General features: G+C 40.1%; 1 protein-coding gene across 6 annotated transcripts in view; it reads right to left on the bottom strand.

Moving 5' to 3' along the window:
• Window positions 1-19044, bottom strand: part of KIF13A (kinesin family member 13A) — a 115856-nt gene that overhangs the window by 5132 nt on the left and 91680 nt on the right. For 3 of the 6 annotated variants that reach the window (XM_075416841.1, XM_075416843.1, XM_075416844.1), the window contains 15 exons: window positions 18749-18900; window positions 18500-18632; window positions 18229-18375; window positions 17215-17253; window positions 15796-15895; window positions 15572-15698; window positions 14477-14532; window positions 13290-13414; window positions 12122-12298; window positions 10039-10131; window positions 9052-9204; window positions 8571-8648; window positions 7976-8023; window positions 7434-7545; window positions 6359-6510 (listed from right to left, as the gene is read on the bottom strand). In XM_075416841.1, the coding sequence (XP_075272956.1) occupies window positions 6359-6510; window positions 7434-7545; window positions 7976-8023; window positions 8571-8648; window positions 9052-9204; window positions 10039-10131; window positions 12122-12298; window positions 13290-13414; window positions 14477-14532; window positions 15572-15698; window positions 15796-15895; window positions 17215-17253; window positions 18229-18375; window positions 18500-18632; window positions 18749-18900 (1692 nt within the window). Of the gene's footprint in view, window positions 1-5692; window positions 5798-6358; window positions 6511-7433; window positions 7546-7975; window positions 8024-8570; window positions 8649-9051; window positions 9205-10038; window positions 10132-12121; window positions 12299-13289; window positions 13415-14476; window positions 14533-15571; window positions 15699-15795; window positions 15896-17214; window positions 17254-18228; window positions 18376-18499; window positions 18633-18748; window positions 18901-19044 lie in introns of all 6 variants that reach the window. The other 3 variants (XM_075416842.1, XM_075416845.1, XM_075416846.1) reach the window with 2 other exon arrangements.

Here is a 19044-nt window from a genome sequence, read left to right as displayed (position 1 = left end):
CGTGCTTTAATTTATGTCCGCTGCCTCACGTCCTGTTGCTGGGCACTGCTGAGAAGCATCCGCCTTGTCTTCACTCCCTCCCATCAGGTATTTTTAGGTGTTAATAAGATGCCCCTGGGCCTGGTCTCCTCCAGGCTGAACAGCCCCGGCTCTCTCAGCCTCTCCTCACACGTCAGAGGCTCCAAGCCATTTATCACCTTTGTAACCTGCACCGGACTCGCTTCAGTAATTCCGTGTCTTCCTTGCAGTGCAGCGGGGAGCCCAGAACCAGACACAGTACTCCAGGTACAGCCTCACTAGGGCTAAGCAGAGAGCAAGGACCACCTCCGTCAACTCGCTGGCGATGCCCAGTGTGTTGCTGGTCCTCTCTGCCACAAGGGTGCATTGCTGGTGCATGGGCAGCTTATTGTCCATGAGTACCCAAGGTACTTCTAGGCAAAGCTGCTCTCCAGCTGGTCAGCTGCCAGCCTGTCCTGGTGCCTGGCATTACTCCTCCCCAGATGGAAGCCTCTGCATTTCCCCTTGTTGAAGTTCATGAGATTCCTCTTTGCCCAGTTCTCCAACTTGCTGAGGTGTCTCTGAGTAGTAGCGCAGCTCTCTGGTGTGTCAGCTGCTTCTCCCAGTCTCATATCATCTGCAAATTTGCAGAGTGTGCACTCTGTCCAACCATCCAGGTCATTCATGAAGGTGTTGAACAGTAGTGGCCCCAATACCGAGCCCTGGAGTGCACCACTTGTTACTGGCCTCCAACAGGACTTTGCACCTCTCATGACAAGCCTCTGGGCCCAGATGTTCAGCCAGTTTTTAATCCACTTCGCTGTCCACCTATATCTAACCTGTACTTTGTCAGCCCACCTGCGATGATGCTACAGGAGATGGTGTCAAAGGCTTTACTAAAGTCAAGGTAAAACACATCCACTGCTCTCCCCACCCGCCAAGCTAGTCACGTTACTGTGGAAGGCAACTGAGGTTGGTCAAACATGATTTTGCCTTTGCAAATCCACACTGACTACTCCCAATCACCTTGTCCTCTACGGGTTTAGAAACGCTTTCTAGGAGGATTTTCTCCACCACCTTTCCAGCAACAGGAGGGCAGCTGACCGGTCTGTAGTTAGCTGAATCTTTCTTGTTCGTCCTTCTTAAAGACAGGAGTGGTATTTTCTCTCTTCCGGTCTTCAGGTAGCTCTCCCAATTGCTATGACATTCCAAGGTAACTGAGAGTGGCCTTACGATAACATCAGCCAGTTCCCTCAGCACTCGTGGGTATGTTTCCTTAAACGAACATGCAGTTTGCTGAAGTGCTCCTCAACCTCATGGTCCTCTACAAGGGTAAGTCTTCTTTGTTCCACACTTCCCCTCGGGTCTCAGGGACTTGGGATTCCTGAAGGCTAGTTTCATAGATGAAGGTTGAAGTAAAGAAGACATTGAATACATCGGCCTTCTCCAAGTCGTTTGTGACCAGCTCCCCTGCCCCATTTAGCAGTGCAATTAACTAAAACCTCCTTGTAGGTATGTATCAGGAAACACATGCTTATGTGACAAGATCTTTCTCCTAAGCTGGAGGTGCTTTTTTCCCCAGTTTTTGTTTGATTTTTTTTTTTATTAAAAAAAAAAAGTACTGTAAAGATGTTCTCAACGACTTCACTTTTGTTTTATCTTGTGTTTTTTGAAGTGATCACTACTTGCCATGGTCCTTATCTATAACAAGGTCCCATTTTCATTCCTACCATGTTCAAGATCATAGCAGGTATAATTCAGTCACATTACCCATGCAGAACGGTCTCTTAAGCTGAATCAAGATTTCCAAGAATATTAGATTTTTGCTGGCACAGAAATCAGTATCTGGAGAAGCCTCTATTTGTCTATCTGACAAATCCAACCAGATTTTAGATTATTAATATTTGCTCAAGTAAAGGCTTGGCATCCTTCAGTTACTAGTTTTTACAGCTCTGCTTCAGTTATTTCTCATACGGAATTTGGATGAAGGCTTTATTTTGCAATTATTTATTTCTCTCCAGAGGAGTCATTGTGTTATGAAATGTCACATAAGGCTGCTGAAAATTATTTATATCATTCAAAATCTTGTTCTTTACATCTGAAATCTACAGGTAGTCCCTTTAAAAGTAAAGGGCAAAATTCACATCCACTTTATTGAGACTATGAATACCCTTCCAACCACTAAAGCATTATGCAAAGCATCTTTTTTGCATATTGGAGTATACCTGTTGCTCATCTCTGAGGGACCTTTTCTCAATTACTCTACTTACTCCTTCCCCTTCACCCTTATTACTTATATAAAACTAAGTTTTGCTCTATGCAGAACCTTGTAGTTTGTTGTTTTTAAAATATAACCAACTCCAGTGTTTATCAGATACAGTGGGTTTAAGACACTACGTGAACTCCAAATTGATAAATACTTCATTAAGGAAGTACTTCCTAGTCGATATTAGCTAAACATCCACTTGAAACCAAAAGGCGTGTTTATAGCAGAGTTCTTCGTTTCTCTTTGAATCCTTCAAAATTCCTTATTTGACTGAAAAAATAACATCTTCGTACCCACAGGGTCCCTGTTCAGAATCAGACTGGAGGCTCTCTAACTGAGAAATGGCTCTAGAGACACACGGACATTGGTGACTGGATTAGGTAAAGTCAAACAAGTAAACACATTGCCCGTCGTGTGTCGTTTCAGGGTTATCTTATCGTAAATACAAAAGCTAAGCTACAGAGCAGTCTTCTTACTAGAACATGGGTTGTGAAAAATGCTGCAAATAGGTGATGAGACATCGCGTTGTGACAGACAAAAGGTGCCCCTTTGTGGGGACAAGAAATATTTCCTTTCAAAGCTCCTCTTGAGCTTCCCAATTGGGAAAATCCAGACACAAAACAATTTCAGCGTTCTTCAAGTTCCAGTGGATATAAGATGTGGGGAACCAAGAAGGAAGCTGCCTTGTACTGCTCAGGCTATTGGCAGAAATAAAGATAAAATCCTTGAAAAAACTGGTAAGGAAACCATAGCCACTTCCGTGAGGAGTAAAAGACAGACTATCACAAAAAACAGATTTAAGAACTGGTAACAGTAAATGTGCCAGCAAGAACTAAGGAGACAAGACTATACATCAAGATTTAGCAAAAACAGAAGCAAAGCAAGCAAGAACACAGAGCGGCTTCCCTACACCTGCTCTGTAACAAACATACTGTGTAGTTGTAAGTTCAAGCATCCGAGTTTTCACATCCCTAAGTTATACCTCTCCAGTAACCTCAAAGAAGCACGTTCCCATTTTACTCATTTAAAAATAAGTAATACTTATTTAGTGGTTGCACCACCGGGTGCTTCAATTTGGATGGCTTGCTAGGATTTGTTCTTAGCCAACCCCCCCTTACATGTGTTAATTACAGGCAGTACTCAAATACAGTCAATATGAAAGCATTTCATCTGACCTTAACATATTCCACTGTGCTCGCACGTTATATAGAACAGGCCCTTATGTTATGCTGTTTTGAAATAGTTTCAATATTAAACACATGTGGAAGTACCATCTGAAATTTTAGGTCGAATGCTCTATTTCGGGCCAACTGAATAAAAATGTTTATACCAGATCCCAGAAAAACGTGAGAAAAAGGTCAAACATCAATCTTATGCCTGCTCAGATGCCGAAAATTAATCTAGTTAATATTACTCGCTTCCTGTATGTTTAGTCACTTTACTTCTATGGCATTTTTTACATGCTGTAAGATGCAAGTGAGCATCACACCTGAAGCGACACCAGTCATCCAGTGATTAACTAGGAGTATGAAGCTCTGTACTTCGAGCAATCATTTACCATATTGATTAATAATGTGAAAACTTCACTCTGAATTAGACAGAGAGGAGCAGACAGCTGAAGTTTCATGCGGAGCTGTGACACTGCCCTAGGGTAATCTCTGAACTCATTCCGAGAGCACTATTCATCCACATGTGTGAAATATATACTCCAGCCTGGCTCAAACATAGGCTTGCTCCAGCTCCTAAAAATGCTCCTGAAAAGCCTACGTCTTATGAAGGCTTCGTTCCCAAAGTGACTAAAAAAACAGAAGCCATGATTTGATAAACCCAATGCCATAAGATGGCGCAAAGTAGCTGTCTCGACTTCCCACTAGCAGCTGCTAGTTCTTGCCTGCCTCCTCGGCACCTGCCCAAGTGTCTGTAAGGTGACTGGACAGGGGAGCAGACCCAAAGGAAATGCTACTCCATGGCAGCCTAGCCATCAGCGGGATGGATCAGTTCCCTTGATCTGACCTACTACGCAACCAAGACAAAGGCTATGTTGATGCAAGGGAGAAGTCAGAGCAAGGGCAGGAGCAAGCAGATGGGAATTGAAAGAACAGCTCTCTCCAGGGCCCTGTTGGCTACAGCAGGTTTATGGTGCTCAATGAATTAGTTCCATCCTAGCTGGAAGAGCCTGGTGCAGGATGTTGCCCTTTCCCAGCTCTGAAAGCTTCTGCTTACCTTTGGAAAGCAGCACAGGCAAACGCCTGGGTTAATCCAGGGCATGCATGGGGTGGGACCCTGTTTTTACTCAAGGGACTAAAACTGCACTGAAGTTGCTATGGAAAATTTTGTGAAATTTAGTTTCCAAGGGATGTTTTTCAATCCACTAGAAGATTTTGTCTTCCAAATACCTTCATGCTATTTGCATCAGTGACTCAGTGGGAGTCAGCCTGTCAGCTACCTTACGGAAAATTAACATGATTGAGAATAAAACAGCTGCTGCCCAAAACCTGCAGCCAAGCTTCAAATATAGACACCACAACACTCAGGATACTTTGCTATAACAACCTACAAAACAGCATTAGAAATCCAGAACAGATTTTCTAATGGCTTGGCTATATGGTAGAAATGAAAATCACTGTTGAACAGGAAGAAGCCATCACTCACGCTTTGTGGTAGAAGAGGCCTATAATAATTACAGGAAATAATTTGAAGGTTCTGAATTTTCAATCTAAAGCTCCGATTAAAGCAAGTATTTACAGCCATGTTACACAGCCCAAAACCCAAGTCCATCATACAGCAGAAATGATGATACACCTTTTGTTGAAGCAGCAGTAAGAAAAGGATTTGGCAGGTGACGATTAAAATAAAAGCCCTCCACCTCAATTCACTGCTTGAATTATGATTAAGACAGGCTGCAGGTTAACTAAGAGCGGCAATCTTATTTTAGTCATATTACTTCCAGATCAGGCAATGAGAAGCTTTTTATGGCGTACTCACACCTAAATGCACGGTTACTTACACCAAATGGGACCATTCCACTTACTCTGGGGTATAGTCACAAAATCTGGGTAACACACAAGGTATATTAGAGTGACAACAACATGGTTCACTAAGCCACCCTTTACTTGATCATTTGTGCCCTGTACAAACTAAAGCCTCCCCTCTCCCGCCCACCCCACAAGACAAATCACATACAAATATTAAAAAACAAGCAAAAAACCTGCAAAGTCCCAACTGAGTTAGTTCCAACAACAGATTGCATTTGCAAGCCAGGCAAGCAACGGTTCGTTATAACCATCAGCTACAACCAGTGACAAGTGATTATATCCACTTTATACGTTTTTTTTCTGCTGCGGTACTGTAAGCGCCTTAAGCCCACCACCGCACGGCCCTGAGCCCACCACCACCAGGCCTCGGAGCAGAAACGGGTACAAAACTTACAATCTTCTCCTCACGTATGCTATTGCTTTCTACAGGCATGCTGCTGGCATTGCTTCCTGAGGGCGTAACGCAGCCAGCACAGTGCACCTGAGGCGAAGGCATGCTCTGCAAAGGTTAAGACACACAACACATCACACAAACCACGACTGCGGCCGCAGCGCTAAATGCATGCAAGCTAGAAAGGCACTAAGGCACGATGAAAGTGGAACACCCACGCTGGCCACGTATACATCAACGTTCAAGTTAACAGGTGGAGAAAATCCTGTGCTCCTCCCAACAGAGTTTTCGGTTGAGAAATAAAGGTCAGAATTATAACCAGCCTAGAACACTCTTTCACAGAATTACATTTGAGCTATTAAAAAACACACCAGCATCTTGCTGGAGAAAAAAATGCAGGTTACTGTTACTTTAAAATAGAACAGAAGTACCCTGTAAAGGAGAATACTTACCAAGAAAAAAATTCCCAGTGTTTCAGGTAAAAAAAAAAAAAAAAAAAAAAACCAACAAAAAACCAAAACACCAGAACCCCACCACATATAAAAAACAGCCTGATTAATTTTACCAGAGAATTATACAATTCTATTGCAACATGCTGCAAATGATTCGCCAAGTACACAAAATCACTTGATCTCCTATTAAAAAACCCAGGTCATTTTCAAAGATTACCTCTTGACTAAGCAGAGGGCGGCTTTCAATCGGGGTCTTCCTTTTATGTTCCTCTTTCACTGGCATTAAGGGCTTGAAAAACTTTGGTGGCTGAGGAGAAAACGCTTTAAAAGGGCTGGCCATTAAAGCATTGGAATTCTCTGCTACAACACCTAGGTAAAAAAAGCAAAAATATTGTATTTCAGTTCTTCATATCTTGACTGCAAAAGCATAATTCAAAATAAGTGAAGGTTAAGCCATGCATTTGGCAAGTTGCTGGCTACAGAAAAATGTCAACACTTCAGTATTCAACCACTTGCCCAAGCATGAGATAACACAGAGCTCAACAAGGGGAGATCACACCCCTCTGAGCAGACTGGAAACAGAAGGAAAGTGGAGAATAGCAGTATCTGCCCCCTCCATTCTGAGGCTCCAACCCTTCTCCTTTTCATCTCAGTGATAAAACTGTGGGACCTGTCCTTGAAACTAGAACTGCGAGCTCTCTGCTTCCTGTGCCCCACCTGACCCCTGCCCCAACACTGCAGTTCTGCCCTGGAACCAAGCCAGCAATCCTGCACGACCAGGACAATTGAAAAGGAAATTCTAGGCAAGGAAGCAATGAATCAAGCTTCAGTCCCACTTTAGTGCAGCAGTGCGTCTACCTGCATTGGCCTGAACAAGAACAGCGTGTTAAAATTTGACCTGAAGTAAACAAGGCACCTGTGACACACTGACATGGCAGAGCAAATACCCAAATCACGTAGAGAATCTGCCAAAGGACCCTTCCCACTTTAACAAAAGCATCTTCCTTTTCAAATTCATAAAATAACAGCAGCTCCTTTTTGTTTCTTTTTTTCTTCTACTGTTTCGATTCACATTTAGCTTGTTCTTCTGCCCTCCTCTTGGTTTTTGGACACCCTCAGCATCCTTCCCTGGATGTCTTAATGCACTTCTCCCTTTCTGCCCTACTTCCAGTTTATGTTTAGCTGCTAAAGCAAGAAGCTGGACAATGCATTTAGTAGGAAAAGAGCACTGAGAATTTAATTTAATTAAAAAAACACAAACACTGTCCTTGATATATACTTTGAAGCCTCACCACTGCCATCTTTGCTCTTGCGAGGTGACTCCCTGGGTAAAGTGCCATAGCATGATACATCTTGATAACTGGAAGAACAGCCAGATACATCTAGGTGATCTTCAGACCAATCCTAAGACACAAAAATATATAAATATGTATGCTGATACAGGCGGACATGGAAAAATTATTAGGTAAACTCAAAGGTAGTTTTTTTTAAAAAAGCAAACCAAAGGAATATCAAGTTACTGCCTTAAGACAATATTCTCCCACCCAAATGGATTGTTTAAAAGCTAATTAGTTTTCCAGTGAAGTATATTAAGTTTTTCTGTAACTTCCCCCTTCTTTAATATCAGTTTCTACAATTCTAATACGAAAGACAGAGCACAAAATGGTTTCATTCAAAATAATATGTGGTTAGTGCAGCATTTTGAAGACATACTATGTAAACACAGCATTAAGAATATCATTTTGCCATTTTTTTAAATTCTCAGATACATCTCGCTTCAAAGAGGGGGAAAAAAATCTGACCACGTGTACCATTTGTTGTCACGTTTGCATACCTTATCGTCTTCATCACAGGCAGAAAGATCTAGTCGGCTACAGGATACCTACAGAACACCAAGAGGCAGAATGACAAAATGCCTACCTTTTATAAACAAAATGTACCGCCCCGAGGAAACACTGTGATCATTTAGCCCTAACAAATTCTGTTATCTCTTGTCAGATAACATTATTTACGAGGACAGCTGTGTTTGCGCTGTATGAGTGGGTGATAGGAGAACACATAAAATTCACGCCAAATGGAAACTATCCCTTACACTATGAAGAAAGTTAAAGGGACTTTGAAGCAAAAGCCGTCTGAATCGGGACTGTTGTTATCCTCAACTACTTCCAGAACAAATCTCCTTATAAAAGGAGAAGAGTTTCGACCAACCCTCCCACTTCCCTGTCAGCTTTGTTCTCTCCTAGGATGGACAGTTGCGGGGAGGGGGCTGAAGTGACTCACTTTCATTCACGACAATTTTCCTACAGCTCGGTTAGTCCTAGCTCAGAGCAATCATTACCACACCACCTTGTGGAAGCATTACATCAGCACACAAAGAGCAGCCCCCTGCCCCAGCAGTACTGACTTAGCAGAGGATAAAGGGTCCTTACATTGTGGACATTTGGAGTGCTGATGCTTCTGCGGATGTTTCTTGCTTTGGTGGAGAGTGCCTCTTTGACTGTGACTGCCTGCGTAAAGCAAAGAACACACTAAAAACAATGCCACGGTCTCCTCATGACAAATGATCAAGCAGAACAGATACTCTTTTCAGGACAGCTAACAACAGGAAACAGAGCTTGCCTTTACAAATCTTCATTTGCACACACAACCACCAAAATTTGTATCTGAAATTCATTCTTTGGCCTTTGCTTGTTCAGGTTCTGCATACTACACCATTGCCAGGTACAGACCCGCCACTACTGGAATTCTGTAATTCACGGAAGTAACTCAGTCTTACATTTACCAGTCCAACGTTCTCTAAAAAACCACAACTAAAAAACAACCAACGCTTAATATTTTTAAAAGATCAATTATCTCCACTTGAATTCTCATGATCCAGCTCAAAAGGTGCAAGAAGTGCCTTTTCCTTGCCTGTCTTAGTCGTTCAAGGCTCAAAATGTTCTCCACTTGCAGCACACCACGTGTGTATTTTTCAATGTACGTTTCACCATCGGATGTGCCCTCGTTCTCACTCCTTGCAGCCATCAGTGCTAAGGTCTCGCGATCCTCAATTTCTTCTGTAGCCTAAATTACAAGTGACACTATTGAAGTTTTTAAAAATTAAAGCCTATTGTTTTTAATGTATTAATTAAATTCTTTAGACCGTCTCAATCTAGAAATTCATTTGAATCAATAATCCTTAACTTAATCGGTAATCCTAATTACAATTAATGATCCAGGACTTTTCAGTACAGATGTCAATGATGTTGAACTAAGATGAGGTCATGCTTGGAAGGAGTTTTGCACATTTGCTGTAGTCAATGTACCGCTAGAAATAATGCATATATAACCTGAAATCACATATGTTAGGGATTAACTAATGGCAACTCCCTTCCCAAAGCTTAGACATTCTGTGTGATTTCCCTAGTGTTTACATTTTAAGTACTACCGCACAAAAAATGGCAATTATGTAGCAACAAGACTATTTATTTATGCTTTCATTTGTCCAGTTTGTTTACCTTTAAAATAAATTTTATAGTAGATTTACAATTTGTATGAGCTTTCTCTATAAGGCAATTCATGTTCCTGTGAACTCATTTTCCCAGCTATCCTGTTTTCCCTGACCTGAACATCCCTCTGAGCACCCTCTAAATTCTCTCTGTGGACACTAACATGATTTCAAAAACAGCTCTACTACAAGAACTCAGTTAAACCCAGAAGAAGAGAAAATAAAACCCCTACAGTTTTCAACTGTTTAAAGATAAACATGATCGCACCACTGAAGTTCAGGACATACACTTTGGCAAGCTGCCTCCTCTCAGCAAAGCAGGATATTTACTATCCAGTCAGTATCACCCACTACAGTAGGTCATTCTACTCCTTTCACTGAATTTACCAGGGAAATAGGGTATAATTTACCTTCGGTATATTGGATACTATTTCATAGGTCACTCCACAGGCATAATATATATTTTTCAAGGATATTCTCCTTTTCAGACTCTGGGTAAAACTCTAGAAACAAAGTAATTTCTATTATTGTTTTGCCAACGATTATTTATGACATTCTAAGAAATAAATTACTGCAATGCAAAAACTTGTTTTACCATAAAACCACATTTTTCAGGATCATAAGTTCCTTTTTAGCATTAATAATCTTTTCAGTACTCTTTGCAGTCCTGTGCTCAGTATACAATGCTACAAAGTTCAATCAGTAACATTTTCCTCCCATTTCCTCCCATTTGCACTGATGCTCTATCCTCGTGTAGTAACTTGTAACTGAGAAACTGTGGCTGTAAGAAGTCTCCAACGTACAGATACCAACATCTCTCATTTTATCAGCCACCTGTTCAACGTGTAGAAAACTCCTTTTGCAATAGCGAAGCGTAACTTTGCTTTCTACCCATAACGAAAATAATAACCTGTTTTCACTGTTGTAATCACAAGCTTAGCATGCTTCATTGTCAGGTTAGTTAGGCCTTATATCACTAACTGTAAACTTCACTTTGATTTAATATGGCATGATAGGGGGGATTGTAAGAAATGTGAAACTATAATAAAAGAGCCTTAATATTTTCTGGTTTTTAATAGTCTTTAGTACTGTGACTTGTATGCCTGCATGCATAGTGATCTAATGATGTAACTGTTACACTAATCCCTGTTTTCTTCTTAAGAAATGTAGTGGAAGGACGTGGGTACAAGCTATCACTTAGTTGTTAGACAAAATAATTAAGTGAAACAAAAGTGGTCTTGGTTCTCAGCAAATAATTGGAATAATTGTAGGATAAAAGAGACTCCTAAATAATTCTACTCCAGAGAGCTCCGCCTTGGGAGGGCAAATGCGCCAAACTATAAAGATAAGGAAGCACCAAGAAAGCAACAAGACTAAAGCCAAACAACCTGAAAGACATGATATATACGTGATCCTAAAACTAAGTTTGAGCAGAAACAAATGTCAATCAGTGAACAGTGTGATGAAAAAGATGGGCCTTCATCTTGGGACCCCCAAAGACCACCCAAAAATGCTAACAAACATGCGTGAAAGATATTTACATATGCTAATTAGTTCTCAGAAACACAATAAATATTTACATATGTGATTGTATTTGACCTAAAGCAACAGGGTGTTTGGCGTGCATGTTTGGAGGAAAAATCCCCTGTGTGCCCGGCGCTGCAATAAAGAATACCTGCTTAACAGTACACATTGTACTGTTAAGTTGTTCCTACCGGATCTTCGAATCAGGCATTTCAGACAAACAAAACCAGCAAAATACTGCACAACAAATCTAAAAAGGCATGGAATTCAGCTGCTTAGTAAGTTGCTTAGCAGTACAACAGCTGTTTTGTGCTCCTCCCCACATTGTACTGCAAAATCTGAAGCAATTCTGCAATGTGCTCTTGGTCTCAGTCATCTGGGACACAGAAAGGAACACGATTTCAGAGAGCATCTCGTTGTCTAAACCTATGAAGCAGCAATGCAAGGGGAACAGCAACCACTCCTGTAGACAAAGTTAATGTCCTATCAGAGATCATCACGTAAAAGTGGGTAGATACTGTACACATTTGGGTAATGATGGGAAACAAGCCTAGTCTGTACTGAACAAAGTAGCAAAGAAAACGATACATTGTGTTGACACTAAGCATCTGAAGGCCCAAGGATGCTTTACAGAAACAGAGTGGCTACAGTGACCCTCTATCAGCTGCTGCAAACTTCTCTGAATCAAAGAATGTTTTGAGTTGTATAGACAAGAAGGTAAACTCCTTTTTGCTTAGAAAAGTAGCCCCTGTTACGCTCTGAACGAAATCAGGTTTAAAAATGGACAGTTCAAAGGGATATACCAGAAGTGCAAAGCTTCACAGCAACCTATAATATAGTTATCATTTGTCTTTCGTAAGAATGGGAGGGACCAAACTTACACAAAATGAAGCAAGCAGCTAAAAAGACATACATAAAATTTAAGATACCAAACAAAATTAATAATAAAAGAATATATTAACTTCTTACCTGCTTGTTATAAATATTAGCAGCAATTCTTTTGCGTAATACCAGTTCCATTGCAGCAGGATGGCTGAGCTGCACAGTAGTCTTCACTATCAAGTAAATTCTCTCATTTTGAGGAGTCACCCTATTCAGGTGCACTGAATCATGGACAGAAGAGTCCCACGCAGCAGTGGCCGAAACCTGTGCAGACAAATAAAACAGAGGAAGGAAAGGGAAATCAAAGACTCAATTACTCTAACAAAAGGTATAATTTGCAGTGATATAAGACGAAGTAAAGCAATTCTTTAATGAAAGAAAAATAAGCAGCATTGAACAAGATGGGGTCAAACCTCCTTTGCATAGTGAGGAATTTATCAGAAAAAGCGTAAGAGAGGTGTTAAGTTATCGTGGAACACAGCTGTGAGCACAATCCCCGAGTTGTGCAAATGCTGCTTCAGAAGGAAGTCTTCACATGGAGGCAGAGAGGAAAGCAGAAGCAAGACTGGAGGAAGGAATATAAATGCTATTGCAACTGTACTAGAAGTTTAATAAAATTTAATGGAAAATCTTCAATCTGTATTGGATTAGGTTACAAAGGCCTATACAGAATAAACATGTTCCCATCCTGCAGAACATCTTTTTCGTCCCCCAGCCTCCTCCCCAACTTCAGCATCCCGTTTATTCTGGAAATGGTCCCTCAAGCAACGGCCTGAGTTGGCACAGAAGGTGGTATAAAAAAGTTACGAAATTCCAAAATGGATGCAGAATCATTCATTCCCAACAATTCCCAAACTTTAAAAGAGTAATTGTGTACTACAAAGGAAAAAGTTTCACTTAAACATTCAGCTTTGCCTAGTGTGCACAATAAATGAAGTAGTTTTCTCTGAAGAATCAAGAGCCTGCAAGAGGAATGATGAAGGGGTGAGTAAAGAAGGGATTTAGAGTCAGGCAGCTGGATTACTCTTCTGCCAAGCAGAGTTAAGACTCATCACCTCTGAATTAAGGCAGAAGGGCTAACAAGTCATTATCGTCTTAAAATTGAAACAAATAGGACAGAAAATAAAAGCAGCACTAGATACAGATCGTACCTCTAAGACAAAAACACAGTAATAACAGTGATTAAATACATACAAGTAGAAAATACACATATGAAAAAAGTGTTTGTCAAGAAGGAGGCTTGCTAACAGTTTACCTCATCATCACTGTGTTTTATGATCGGCAGATAAAAGAATGGACTCCCATGCTCCTTTGGTAGTATTGAGTTAACTCCTGATGCATGGGGACCTATAAGTTGTTCATTGGCACTGAGGTCATCAGCTAATGAAACAAATGTGCAAAGAATGAAATAGTTTTATACCAAAGGATATTAATATATAGAGGCAAAGTCGTAATACAAAGCTGTGATAAAATCCTACCCATATTTTGTAATTCATTAAATCCTAACTAAATTTATGACTATGTAATATTTTGAAGACAATTTCAGCATACAACAGAAGGGAAGTAAAACCACGCTAAGACTCGGCCTGAACACATTCTCACATAACCTAAATGGAAATCAAAACTATTTCTAGGTATTCATAACGTTAATTTACCCAGCCAGAAAATTTCTGATTTATCCACCTGTCAGCCTAACAAGCTTCTCTCTTAATCAAATCACTTCTGATGTATTGGGGAATCTTTAAATTGAGAAAAGCAGTTCTGGCTACACTAGGCTTTTAGCTAAACAAGAAACAGTTGTGCAATGATCCATCAATCTATTTAAATGTCCTGTTTGATCTTCTGTCTGCTAATCTCTGCTGATAACAAAAAAAACAACTAAAAACATTTCTTGCAAGCAGAAAGGAAGGCGTGCACATTGCTTTCCAAAAGCAGCTTCTAAAGCAGGTATTACTGTGGTGCCTATGTAAACACCACCAGCAGCCCACCGACGTGCTGGATGTGACACAGCCTGTGGATCCTGCTCTGCTGTGTGTCCAAGTTCATACTTACAGACTTGTTTCCTAAACAGTCCTTAAACACGGTGCTAACTCTAGCCTCCTATTGCTTACGGTGTATGTGTGTCCTAAGAACACACAACGATAGTCTTCTCATGTGTAAAACTAAATATCTTCACAGGGAGAACATTTAGATTCTCTAACAAAATGGTCACTGTAGTCCTAACACACTCTTCATTAAACCAGCTGTTTAAGCCTCTAGAGATAGTTACTCCAACATACAGAATCAGAAGAAAAATATTTTACAAGCCATATCAGTCAGTGCCATTGCCAGGACTTGTTCTGATTTCTTAAGACATTTCAGATTCGTTCTTCCATTTATTGATTTATTGGTCCAAACTAATTTCTCCCCCCTCAGGTTACTTAATCTGCTGTTACAACATACCATTCAGATCAAGGAAGAGGACAGGTATATGTGTTTCCATTCCCGCAGGTGGAATCCTGAAACAAAACAAACTACTGTCAGCAAGGAAGAAAAATACATACTTCAGCTCATCTGGGCAAACAGCTCTCCATGGAAGATTCATATAAACTGTAACCAATGATTTGTCCATTTTGATGGCCTACGTTTTTTTTTAATGCCTATGTTGCACAGACAATGTTTTGTTTATCTACACCACAAATGTAGTGCTTACAAAAACTTCATACACACCTCACAGCACCTTTCAGCTGCTATGAGGATGATGAGTTTTAAACATCCTGTTCTGTTTCTTCTGAAGTTAACTGGTTGTAGTCATCTCGTACATAAAGGTTAGCACAACCCTTCAAACAACTGGATACGTAATTACTGGCAAGGCGTAGTCTTTATATCAATAAATACACTTTTCCCTGTATGACCACAGCACACTTCAGGCAGATAAGGGCAAAAAAAATGGCGAGGAAAGATTATCACTACATCATTCACCCAGTGAAGAAGAGATACTAGGTATTATCAGAGATATCAGTGGACACTTCATTAGAGACTTCTTTCTTGTCCACACTTTCCCAAACCTAACATGCTGCATTCGTAATTTTTGGATGCCCTTTCCAATGATCTTAGTTAAAACACAAAATTAAATGAAATGAGAAAATAGAACACATCCTTTAAAATCAGAATTTATTCCCTCCCTACCCCTTATCAATGAAATTATCACGTGTTCTACCGTTCATTTTTGAACCACTCCTTTTTTGAAAGAAACCAAACTACAGGATAACTCTCAGAATTTTGAAAAAGTATAAAATATTATGTTGAATTCAAAGGTGATTTTCAAACCTTGAAAGCTATCTCAAAGCTACTTTATGTAGTATGTTAGCTAAGCAAACCTCTCTTACATTCAGACCAGCACCTGACCTTCTAGCCTTCTGCCAGCTCAGTGTAATTGGCAGCATTACAGGAAAACACAGAAAGCGCTAAAACACCCTCAGATTTCTACCTTGTAGCGTGCAACATTCATGTAGAAAGAGCTAAGCACTCCATTATTTTTTTTTTTTCTGAACATACCAATTTGCAGGGGCACCGGGAATTCCACTGCCTGGTGCTGGAACAAACACTGCATTCCTCTCTTCTGTCAGCCCTACCCACTGTTCAACCAGCCGGGTTTCTCGTTCTAGATCATCCTCAGATTTTTCTATGGTGAAAGAGATTAATATTATATATGAGATACAGTTTTGTGGGAATAGGAATAGAGAATAACCTACTTATTACAGCGACTTTAAGCTTCAAACCTTGTTTATTGCTGATCTTTTGAATCTGCTCATCCAAGTATTCTCTGCGTTTTATCAATGCATCAGACCACCTTTCTCGTACACAGTTTAAATCTTCTTCCTAACATGGAAAGAGAAAAGTTATTAGGCTACGTGGTTAAGATTAAAGACCAGTGAATTTTGTGATAATTTAATCAGAATTTATATTAAACAGCTTGCATGATGCAGAAAACTTTTTTCCCCGAATGACATGCATGCTGATTAAGTAGCTCATCACCCATGAGTGGAAGCTTATTTGCTTTCAAGTCTCAAATTCCAACAGGAGGAAAAGAAAATGTGACTGCCTCAGCTGCTGAGCAGGATTATACACCACAGGCCAATTACTCACAGAAGTGGCAATCAAACTTTTTAACAGCATATGGAATAGGAAAATCACGTAGCACCACTTGATCGTAAGTTCTCCTGAAGATTAGACAGGTCAGTATGCCCTCAAACCTGCACATAATTCCATGGCTAGCAGCTGCTATCAGTGCAATTACAAGATTTCTCATGCAAATAAAACCCATCATGCAACCATGCTGTGTGGTATCACAGAAAATCTGGTTCGTTCTTCTCTGTGATAAGTCAGGAAGCGCATAAACAGCCCAGAAGAAGTTAGTACCTAACTGGTATCTTTGAGACTGCCGTAAAACCTAATACATTATCTTAAGGGATGTCAGCATTCTCACCTAAGTGGTTTTACTTCTGTAAAGCTGCCTATTAGAAATAAGACTTCCATGAACAGATCTGTAATGTGTGTTTACTTTTTTAGACACTTCCTCTTTTGCCCTTTGTTGCCTTTTAAATGATTCTTCTGTTACGCTTTCTAAACTGCGACTGTCCTATACTTACTTATCACACAAAAATCCAGGCTCGAGGTTTGTCTTTGTCCAGATAAAAAAAACCTGCTTCACTGAAGCTTCTGTATTCCCCACACTTGCATCCTCCCCTCTATCCCACTAGCACTTCAGGAAACTGCACAACTGTAAAAGGTTACAATGTCTCCTTTAGAAAACAAACAAAAAACCCTATGATGTATAATGTGGTTGGGAAAGACACCTGCAACTGCAGGTGGGTGTTCTTTTCCCTATGATATTCACTGGAGACTGTTTTCAATCTAAATTAAAGTTTCTAGGCTTTTATTCACATAGCAATTCACGTAGCCAGTTAGGAGAGCTGACTGCTGAGTACTAGAGAAGAGAGCATACTGCAAGAGTGTAAAGTCACAAGGTAAACTGCAATAGCAGTGTTTTATAGCCTGGATAGCCTCTTAAATGCACAGCACATATATATTTCAAAGCTGCTTTTGCTTGCTCCAGTACGCTTGTTCATTTGAAAGTTGCTGGCTATTAGCATTAGCTGTGCCCCATGCCATAGGATTGACAGCAACAGCAGCAATACCTGGTAACTATCCATATCACCACCATCATCCTCCTCCTTCTGGTAGGAGAAAATAAATTTTGTAAAACACAAAAGAACATGCATTTCTCTCAACAGAAACTCGTAGAAATACCCCAAAACATGAATATAAACATTTCTGCGACACACAAACTTGTAAAATGTTAAAATCACAACATTCAAATTACTAGTCTTATTAAAACGTAGAAACAATTTTTTTCATTATAGACTACAGCATCTCACCCACGATTTGAGTATTAGTGAATATATTTATTAAAAAAAAATTATCATAGAATACAGTGCCAGAAAAAGGACTGAGCAAGCAAACCACCAATCTTCACGTTTTACAGTTTCACCTGTATTTAAGGCTACAATTACTTGTGGTTCTGAACACAACCCTTCTGACAAAAGGCACCTCGCTTCCCTGGGTGGCCCATTCCACTTGTTCTTTGCCATCACTGTTAAAAGCATGTTTTATTTCCAATATGAGTTTGTCCAGCATCAGTTTGAAGCCATTTATACTTCTTACAAACTTTTCCTCCTAAACAAAATAGCCCTTTCACATTCAGTGATGGCTGTTTCTGATTCTGATCAAGTAACAGCTCAGTCCTTTTTGAAAAGATGAAAAGTATCTTCACTGTAAGACATCTTCTCTATTAATTTTTTTTTTCCTGCTTTTCACCTCCTCCACTTTCACCTAATAGAGCTAGGAATCTACTATTAATTATCTCTACACACAAAGGTAAAAATGTCCATATTGCTGCTGCTTTGTGTATACTCAAATACCATACTTAGCTCTGCATCAGTTATACACCGAGTTATAAACAAAACCAGAGGCGGATTTAGCACCATATGCTCCCGGTACACATATTAGCCTCAAACACACGTAAAAAAATGCCAAATTACGTATCATGTATCAGCATGCTAAGGTTCCTTACGGAACTATGTTGGACTGGCTCTAGAACAGCGAAACAAAACAAAAAAATAAATCTATGTATGAAAAAGTAACTGTCTTACCTGGTAGCTGTCTAAGCCCCTTTGCAGTTTGGTAGATCTGGCAGTCACACCACCTACAGAGACTGAAAGAATTGCTTCTACCATGAGAGGTAACGTTCCCGAATGTTGTACAGGTTTCACCGTCACCTGAATTCTGCGAGAATGACCCTGAACAAGTAATTAATAGATGGAAAGAAACAGAGAGAGGGCGAGAGAAAAACAGAGAGAAACTTAAGAATAAAATTAAGAATCAATTTAAGCACACGTAAGAAGATAGGGAAAGGATATATACCTGCCTAAGCTGGAAAATCCCCCCTGTGTTTACATCTTTTGCCTGATGGAGTTCAACTGCAGTATATTCTCCCATCTCATTCAATTCTTGTATGGAAATCCACATTTCTATTCTTCGAGTTACCTCATTCCACCTACAAAGACATCCCCACAAAAACTAATGGTTGCCTCACCAAACTGTATTTTGTGTACAAGTATCAGAAAGCCTTTTGAAAGCTGATGGAAGCATTTATGTGTAATTTGCTTGTACCTGTCTCTCAGTGTCCTAGTTTTAGCATGAAGAGAATCAACTTCCCAAACAGAGCTGCCATTGCCAGTACACCTGTGACCCCACACCTCAATTGCAAGAGCTCCTTCTGAAATGAACTCCAAAAACTCCTCTGTGACATTCACCACATAGTCCTGGAAATGAGAAAAACAAATCACATCCAAACAGATGAAATAACTGTATCTCCTCAACTAGTTCATAAGGACACACCAAATTAACTACCTAACACGACTAACATACTACTAACACAACTAACTAACTGCCTGGTAAAACCATAC

Source organism: Opisthocomus hoazin, chromosome 3 (assembly GCF_030867145.1).
Source record: "Opisthocomus hoazin isolate bOpiHoa1 chromosome 3, bOpiHoa1.hap1, whole genome shotgun sequence".
Lineage (NCBI taxonomy): Eukaryota > Metazoa > Chordata > Aves > Opisthocomiformes > Opisthocomidae > Opisthocomus > Opisthocomus hoazin.
The sequence above is the reverse complement of the archived record's forward strand: the minus strand, read 5'-3'. Positions and strand labels throughout refer to the sequence as shown.